General features: G+C 44.0%; 1 protein-coding gene across 1 annotated transcript in view; it reads left to right on the top strand.

Annotated features, from left to right (window-relative positions):
* Positions 1–9,439, top strand: part of eef2kmt (eukaryotic elongation factor 2 lysine methyltransferase) — a 47,503-nt gene extending 38,064 nt beyond the window's left edge. The window contains exons 7-8 of the mRNA XM_078558317.1: positions 7,124–7,270; positions 9,260–9,439. Coding sequence (XP_078414443.1) covers positions 7,124–7,270; positions 9,260–9,366 — 254 coding nt within the window. The 3' untranslated portion in view covers positions 9,367–9,439. The remainder of the gene's footprint in view (positions 1–7,123; positions 7,271–9,259) is intronic.

Here is a 9,439-nt window from a genome sequence, read left to right on the forward strand (position 1 = left end):
TCCAGCAAGTCAGTTAAACACAATTGGCCCTTAACAAATCCAGATTGCTTTCTTTAATTAACATTTGCCCTAGTGATTATTAATTTTGTCCCGAAATATTGTTTCTAAAAGCTCCCTCGCCACTGAGGTTAAATTGACTGGCCTGTAGTTGCTGGGATTATTTTTCATACTTTTTTTGAGCAAGGGTGTAACATTTGCAATACTCCAGCCTTCTGGCACCACCCTTCAGTCAAAGGAAGATTGGAAAATTATGGCCAGTGCCTCCACAATTCTTATTCTCATTTCCCTCAGTATCCTTGGATGCATTTCATTGGCCTGGTGCCTAATCAACTTTAAGTACAGACAGCCTATCAAATACCGCCTCCTTATCAATTTTGAAAGCCTTTAGGTGTCTGAACTACCTCCTCTTTCACCATGACTATCTTCTTTCTTGGTAAAGACAAATGCAAAATATTCAGTTAGTAGCTAAGCTATGTCCCCTGCCTCCACGCTTAAATCTCTTTTTTGGTCCCTAATCAACCCCACTCCTCCTTTTACCACATTTTTACTATTTATATGCCTGTAGAAGACCTTTGGGATTCCCTTTTATGTTAGCTGCCAGTCTTTTCTCATGCTTTCTCTTAGCTGTTCATTTGTTTTCTCAGTTACCTTGTGCACCTTCTATATTTGGCCTGGTTCTCAATTGTATTAGCAACCTGACCATCTGTTATAAGTACACGTTTTCTACTTCATCTTAAGCCCAATCTCTTCAGGGAGCTCTGGATTTGTTTGCGTTACCTTTCCCCTTTGTGGGAATATACCTTGACTGTACCTGAATTCTTCAAAAGCAGCCATTCTTCATTTACAGTTTTTGCTGCCAGTCTTTGATTCCAATTTATCTGGCCCAGATCCCCATTGGAAGTTTCCCTCAGTTTTTCTTACCCTGTATTGCTCATTGTGCTTTTCCATAGCTAGCTTAAACCATACGATACAATGATCACTGCCCCCTCAATGTTTCCCTATTGACATTTGATCCACTTGGCCTTCCCAAGAAACCAGGTACAACAATGCCTCCTTTCTCATTGGATTAAACATTCTAATGTAGAAAATTCTCCTGAACATTCTGTAGGAACCCTCTCTGCCCTTTACACTACTACTATCCAAGCCTATATTCGGATAATTAAAGTGTTCCTTTACATCCTTCCCACTTTGTGGCCTCCAGACTACACTGAACAATGTAATTGCACCATTTTTGTCCCTTAGCTCCAGCCAAACAGATTCTGTCCTTGACTCCTCTGGGTCATCCTCTCTATCCAGCACTGTTCTCTGTCATCAGTATTGTCACCCTTTAATCTCTTTCCTGTCTTTCTTTGATCCAGGTCTCTGTTATTGCCACAACATCATATTCCCATGTGTATGTACCTCACTAATCTTATCTACCACATTTCACACTTTCACATAAATGTTCCATAACTCTAAGTTAGACTTTATTACTTTCCCTCTTACGCTGAACCCACCTAATACCTTACTATTTCCTACTCTGGTTCTATCTGGACCTCCCAATATTCTGTGCACCTCTAGTATTGTCTCGGTCCCCGCGGCGAGGATCGTGGAGCGGCCGTAGGGAGGGAGGAGGAGGGGCCAGACCAGGAGGGGTTGGGGAAGGGAAGGTGCTGAAGGCACCACCTCCACCATCCACCCCCGCAGGAGTCACCAAGATGGCTTAGGGCGACCTGCTCGACGGCCCCACCCGAGGCAGGAAGGTGAGGAGGCAGAGGAGCCCGGCCAAGGTGCGGCGGGAGCGCCCACTGTGACCAGCCACATCCTGGAGGCACTGGCGTCTTCCCGGGAGCGCCGCAGCCTCTCGCTGGCCGGCATCAAGAAGGTGCTAAAATAATACAGAGATAAACTGCGGATGCTGGAAATCCAAAACAAAAACAGAAATACCTGGAAAAACTCAGCAGGTCTGGCAGCATCGGCGGAGAAGAGCACAAGTGACGTTTCGAGTCCTCATGACCCTTCAACAGAACTAAGTAAAAATAGGAAAGGGGTGAAATATAAGCTGGTTTAAGGGGAGGGGTGTTGGGACAAGAAGAGCTAACCCTTTTACCTAGCTCTTCTTGTCCCAACATCCACCACCCCCCCACCCCTTAAACCAGCTTATATTTCACCCCTTTCCTATTTTTACTTAGTTCTGTTAAAGGGTCATGAGGACTCGAAACGTCACCTGTGCTCTTCTCCGCTGATGCTGCCAGACCTGCTGAGTTTTTCCAGGTATTTCTGTTTTTGTTCAAGAAGGTGCTGTCGGCCGCCGGCTATGATGCGGCATGGATCAACTCGAGGGTGAACCAAGCAGTCCGGAGCCTGGTCACCGAGGGCTTGCTGCTGCAGACAGCAGGCACCGGGGCCTCGGGCTCCTTCAAGATCAACCGGCAGCACCTGGAGGGCCAGAGCCGCCCGGCCGCCACCCCGACCCCCAAAGCCCGGGGCCGGCAGCAGAGAGTGGCCACCGGCCGCAAGGGGAAGATGAAGAGGAGCCCGGCCTGGGTGAAGAAGAAGAAGAAGCCGGGCAGCCAGAGGAAGGGCAGCGCCGGCTGGAGGAAAGCCTCAAAGGGAAGCAGCGTCCGGAGGCTGGGCGGGTGGCCCTGGAAAGCGGCCATGGAGCTGGCCCCAGGCGCTGATCTGGCCGCCGGGCAGGAAGGTGAACAAGAGGCGGGAGCTGAGAGCATCCCCAAGGGAACTGGGCACGGAGCAAAACGGTGAAGGAGGAAAAAGAAAAATATCTAGTATTGTCTCCTGGTTCCCACACCCCTGCCAAATTGGTTTAAACCCTCCCCAATAACACTAGCAAATTGGACCCACCTCTGTTTAGGTGCAACCCATCTGGCCTGTATAGGTCCCCCAGATAATCTCCCCCAGAACTGATTCAAATGTCCCAAGAATCTAAAGCCCTCCTGCACCATCTCTCCAGCTCTATCCTCCTATTGCTTTACTCATTGCATGTGATACTGGGAGTACTACAGAGATTACTACTTTTGTGGCCCTGGTTGCTAATTTCCTACCTAACTCCCTAAATTCTGACTGCTGGACCACGATCGCTGGCTGTTCACCCTCCCCTCTCCTTAGGGTGCTCTGAAGCCATTCAGTGACATCCTTGACCCTGGCTTCAGGGAGGTAGTATACAATCGTGGACTCATGTCTGCAGCTGCAGAAATGCCTGTCTATTCCCCTGAATATCAAATCTCCAATTGCTCATCCAGTAGTTTTCATGTCCCTGTGTAAAGCCTAGCCAGCCATGGTACCAAGGACTTGGTTCAGGCTGCACTGCCCTTATGGACAGAACTGAATGCTGATTGGAGAGTGAGATGCACTCAGGGGACTCCTGCGCTACCTATTTCTCATTGACTGCCTGGGTGGTTACACATTCCCCCTCTCCCTGCATACCCTTAAGCTGTGGGATGACCACATCTATAAACGTGCTGACCGCAAAGCTCTCAACCTCACAATTGCACTTCATTGATGCCAGCTGCTGCTCAAGCTCTGAAACTGGAGCAGGAGCTCCTGCAGCCATTAACACTTCCTGCACCTGTGGTTATTCAGGATACAGGAAATGTCCTGGAGTTCCCACATGGAACAGGATTTGCACTCCAGGTGTCGAAGCTACCTGTATAATTTCCTCAGTATATTAAATAATAAAACTTACTATTTAAAAAATAGACTCACCAGCTACTCACTTCTTCTGTTGTCACTTTAATATAGAGAGGTGAATTTAAATGCTTTACTTACCCCTTATTATAAAAAAAATGCCATTTTTAAATTTTCCAGCTCCTTAACTGACTCCCTAATTTTAGAGAAAGGGAAACAAAGCTACAATACTCTATCCAAACTAATCAACTCATGGCCTTTCTGTGATGTGTTACAATCCATTAGGGACCAATAACCTTTTGTAAAGCGCACAAAATTTGAAATCCCAGGTATTCACTAAGAGAATAAAACCACAAAGATTCCATGATTTTAAACAAACAGAAGAATTTTTACTATGCAAGATTTAACAGAGCAAACAATCAATATCAACTATCTCATACTCTTAACATCCAGAATTAACATAAGGCAAACATGAGTTAACAGACAAATATGGTTGAACACACCACTTACTGAGCTGACACTGCTTCAGCTTCACTGAGCTAACACTGCTCCCGAGCTCTTCCTGAGTCCTAGCTCCCCATGGGCTTTCTCAGCTCCAACTCCCAGCTGCACAGAGCTATCAACTGCTCAAGGGCTACTCTGAGCCCGAGCTGCACAGAGCTAATGACAGCACTTCAGCTGCATGGAGCTGACCCTATTCTTCTCCTGCTCCCAACTAATTGCCTCTGCTCACACTCCACGTACGGCCTTATGGTCATGTTTTCATGCCAAAAACCCAGTCACCTAGTCACGTTTTCTGCGCCATCTCCGCAGGTCCCGTCAAAGGAAACCCCGAACCGAGCATATGCGATCCTTCCCCTGCCGCTTTCAGCAGCACTTGCGTTGGAGCACCGGGCATGCCGGCAGTTGTAGTCCTTCGACCAGGACCCGGCCTCCGCCCCGACAACACAGCAATAATCTAGAAACGTTGATTACCTCACAGATTGTCACAGTTTGATTTTTTTTGTGTCATCTCTGGTTCTTTAGCCCCTCACCTTAAATCTGTGCCCTCTGGTTATCGACCCTTCAAACTTTGGAAACAGTTTCTCTTTCATTAATCTGTCTAAACTGTTTACAATTTTAAACACTTCTGCCACATCTCCTCTTAGCCTTCACTGTTTTAAGGAGAACAACACAAGCTTTTCAGTCCATCCATTTAACTAATCCCTGGAGCCATTCTCCTTTATTAGTCCATGCTTGTCCAAATAGCTGTAAATTTTCTACTGGATTATTGTTTCTAAAAGCTTCCTCGTCACAGACAAGAAGCTGACTGACTTTTAATTGCCAGCTTTATCCTTCTCCCATTTTTTTAAACAAGAGTATAACATTTTCAAACCTCCAGTCCTCTAACACCGTCATCAGATCTAAGGAGGATTGGGAGATTATGGCCTGTACCTCTGCAATTTCCACCTCTATTTCCCTCAGTATTCTCAGATGCATCTCATCTGATCCTGGTGACTTATCAACTTTCAATACTGCCAGCCTTTGTAATACACTCTCTTTATCATTTTAACCTCATACAGTTTCCTGACAACCGTCTTCTTTACAGTAACTTCAGCAAAGACCTCTTGCTTTGTAAACGGTGATGGCAAATATTCAATTAGCACCGCAGTCATGACTTCTGCATCCACTAACAGATTTCCATTTTGGTTCCTAATCATCTCCACCACTCCTCTGACAACCCTTTTACTGTTAAAATGGTTATAGAAGACTTATGGATTCCCTTTTATGTTTTTCATTCACTTACGGGATGTGGGTGTTGCTGGCTAGGCTAGCACTTATTGCCCATCTGTAGCTGCTCTTGAGAAAGGTGGTGATGAGCTGCTTTCTTAAACCGCTGCAGCCCATGTGGTGTAGGTACCCACAGTGCTGTTAGGGAGTTCCAGGATTTTGACCCAGCGACAGTGAAGGAACGGCAATATATTTCCAAGTCAGGATGGTGTGTCAGGCTTGGAGAGGAACTTCCAGGTGGTGGTGTTCCCATTGTCCTTCTAGATGGTAGTGGTTGTGGGTTTGGAAGGTGCTGTCTAAGGAGCCTTGGTGCGTTTCTATGTTAGTTGGCGATCTATTCTCATATTTCCCTTTGACCATTTCATTTTCTTTTTCACTTATTTTGTAATTTTTATATTCAAATTCATTCTCCCCTGTATTATCAAACTAAGACCCGTTAAATGCCCCTTTTTGTGCCTCATCCTACCCTCTAATTCCTGTCATCCAGACTTTGGTTACGCTCCCTTTTCCCCTTGTGGGAATGTACCCAGACTATATCTAAACCATATCTTTAAAGGCTGCCCATTGCTGGATTACGTTTCTGCCTATCAGTCTTGGACTCCATTTAGCTGGGCCAGATCACTCCTCAATGCACTGAAATTAGCCTCTTCCAGTTAAGTGTCTTTAATCTAGATTGCTCCCTGTCCTTTTCTATAACTAATCTAACTTTTACAATTCTATGATCAGTTTTCTGAGATGTTCTTCGATTGTGACATTCGCTTGACCCACTTCATTCCCCAGACCTATATCCAGCAATGCTTCCTTTGTCGTTTGGCAGGAAACAAACTGATCAAAAAAATTCCCCCAAACGTAATTCAGATATTCCTCCCCTTCGCTACTCTTACCACAATTGTTCTCCCATTCAACATTAGGGTAGTTGAAGTCTCCTAAAATCACTAGTAGTTCTTGCACCTTCCATTCCACTATCTCCTTCCCTCTATTTGGTGGCCTATAAAATATACCAAGTAGCGTAATGGCTTCTTTATTGTTTCTTAACTCCAGCCAAATAGATTTAGTCAATTTTCCTCCATTCTAACTAGAAACTTAAACTTAGATATAAGCTGTTTATTTATATAATTGCTGTTAACTAGGTCTAGTCTACACTTGCATTTCCTGTTTGCACCTCAAAGCACACTAACCAAAATTATGCAATATTAAATATGAAGATACTTAAGCAAAATACTTACCTTAAGAATTCTCGCTTCCAGTGCCTTTGAGCTGGGTGAGAAACTGCCTTCCTCCTCTCCACCGAATTCCTACTATCATCAAATTCTCTGCTTCTAGTCTGATTGCGATTCACCAAGTTCTGTCACAAAGCTCGGAGCTCAGGGTCTCATTGATAGAACCAGTGTCTACAGCACTCCTTCTCTACCTAATTTTCTGTTACTACTTAGATTCGGTCACACTCTCCCCTTCATATACCTGTTTTCCTCTGAGGTGGACAGTAACGGGAGAGAACAATCCAGATCCTCCTCCCCCTTTCGTACCAGTTTCTCTAACTCTCACTCCAGAATAACTTTCTGCTCGATTGTTTCAAGGTACAGACATTTTCTGTAGATGCAGCAATCTCCATTAAGCGTACGTGTGTGTGTGTGTGTGTGTGTGTAAATCAAAAGGCTTGTTTGTCAGTCATGAGTAGAATGTAATTGAATTCTTAAGTTACTTTCCTTTCTTTGCTCCTTATAAACAGATGTAATTTACGATCCTGAGGTGGTCCTTTGCCTAGTTTCTGTACTGGAGAAATTTCTTATTTCTGGTGAAAAAGAAAGTTCAGTTGTATATCTGGCATCTACAATACGTAACCCAGAGACATATCATCAATTCAAAATGGAGCTTGGTAGGTGCTTATTAACCATTAGAGACTATGGTGTGATATCCCTTCCAATGGTAGTGATCCAGAGAGATGCGATGTCTCTCACTCTTCCGATTCCACCCAAAGTCCTTCTCAGCTTCCTGGATCGGGGGTGAGGGAGTTTCCTGAAGAATGCAGTGCAGGATCCTGATCAGATTCCCACTGCTGAGGGTGCCAAATCCAGCTGCTGCTTGCAGCAGATCACAACCAATAACCCACTAAGGGTCTAGGATAAGACTGGGGCCTTCATTAGGGAAATGTTGGGAACAAAACAGAGGAAGAGGGCCCCTCCTTTTATGTCAGAACTGCCCGCTGTTAGCATCATTTCCTGGGACCAGCCACCACCTTCCCAATGGTAGTACAGAAAGTGGCAGTAACCCAGGAAACCTCACCGCATGTATTTTCCATCATTCTTTGTTGCTATACCTTGAGATTAGAATTCAGACTTCTATCTCCAATTTTGTGTGGCAGTGTCTAAGTAGGTCATGAACTGATGCACATTATGCTAGTGTACTCAATTTGCAACCTGAAAAATGCAGGGATATTTGTCGGCTGTGCTGGCAATCTACAAAAAATGTTTTAATGCTTTTCTTGTGGAGGTGCTGCTAGTTCATTTGAAACAGATTTGTTGGTGGCCTGAACAAAGTTTGCTGATCATGGGTATCAAGCCAAAAACAATCTTGCTTTCTTGTATTGTCTTTGCTGCATTTTGATTGGTTTGTTAAATTTTATTGCTGATTAGATAACTCAAGCATTGCAAGGATCTTTGGTTTTTACAACTATCTTGCTTCCAGCTTCTCTATTTTGCAAGTGATTAAGACGAGGATTCCTTTGGTCATTTCAGTGGTTCCCCTAAATTTGTAGGATAAGAGCAGGTGGGAAGATGAAAAAGGCAGATGTGATGATAACTCATACTTTACACATGTGTGTAATTACATAGAGAACAGGATAGACAGATGATTTTGAACAGAAATGGAAAGTGCTTCAAATGGGAACAAAACATTCAATTAAGTGCTCTGGGGCCTAAAGCTCTCCACCACTGGGATTTTCCTCAAGTCATGTCTCTGGCAGAGAAATTTGATAGAGATTGACTCCAAGAATTAATCAACAATTCCATTATCATTGTGTCATGCAACTACCAGCAAGTTAGAAGTCAGTGGCCTTTTTCAACTAGCAATTCCTATGTTCCTGTAAGGAACCTTGGTGCTCTGTCACTTCATGTCCTACTAGACCTTTTGCAGTCTTGACAGTTCACCAAACAATTTGGCACATCGAGTCCATGTTAGTTTTCTGTAGAGCAATCCTGTCAGTCCCATTTCCTTACTCTATTCCCATAGCCCAGCAGGCTTATTTCCTTTAAGTGCCCTTCCAGTTTCCTTTTGAAATCACTATCTCTGCTTCCATCACCCTCTTAGGCAGTGTTCCAGATAATTACCACTTGTTGTGCATGAAGTTCTTCCTCATATTCCACCATGCTGTCCATTACTTTCTCAATTTTTAATCCCATCGATTAAGGAGGTAGACTGTTAGTACTGCCATTTACCAAGATCCCCAGCTGTCCTTGCCATGCTGCTTGCACTGCTAGTAAGTTATTCACAAAATATTTTCCAGCTGCAGATTGCAGGAGAAATTCAAACTGTGCATGCTGGGATGCTTAACTCCACAGCAGCATCTGGCCCATTGTTTCCACCAGTGGAAAAATGGAGAACAAGGAAACAGACACTGAGGATTTTCACTGCACTCAAGGTCATCAGTGGTTTTTCACACAAAAGGGTGAACCACTGTGTTCCGATAGCTTGGGTTGAATGTAGCTCATGCCTAGTGATAGGATATCATACCAGATTCACAATGTAAATTGAGTTTGACACCCCTGTATTAGAAAATATTACAATATCATAAAGAAAAATAAAGCTTTATTTTTGCCTTAGTAAGACAGCATATTAATAAAAGGCTTGTTTTTTCTTTCCAAAACAGACAGAGTTGGAATTGGACACCAGGTGATTACAGGCCCTACCAGAAAGGTGTTTCCTTACAACAGATGCACAAAAATAGAGCTTCTTAAAATACATAATGAAACTTAAGTGTTTGCCCATCATCTTTGACATTCCTGAAGAAAAATTAAATGCCATGAGAATTAAATGAGTTATGTTCATA

This window comes from Cetorhinus maximus, chromosome 15, assembly GCF_964194155.1.
Source record: "Cetorhinus maximus chromosome 15, sCetMax3.hap1.1, whole genome shotgun sequence".
NCBI classification, from domain to species: domain Eukaryota; kingdom Metazoa; phylum Chordata; class Chondrichthyes; order Lamniformes; family Cetorhinidae; genus Cetorhinus; species Cetorhinus maximus.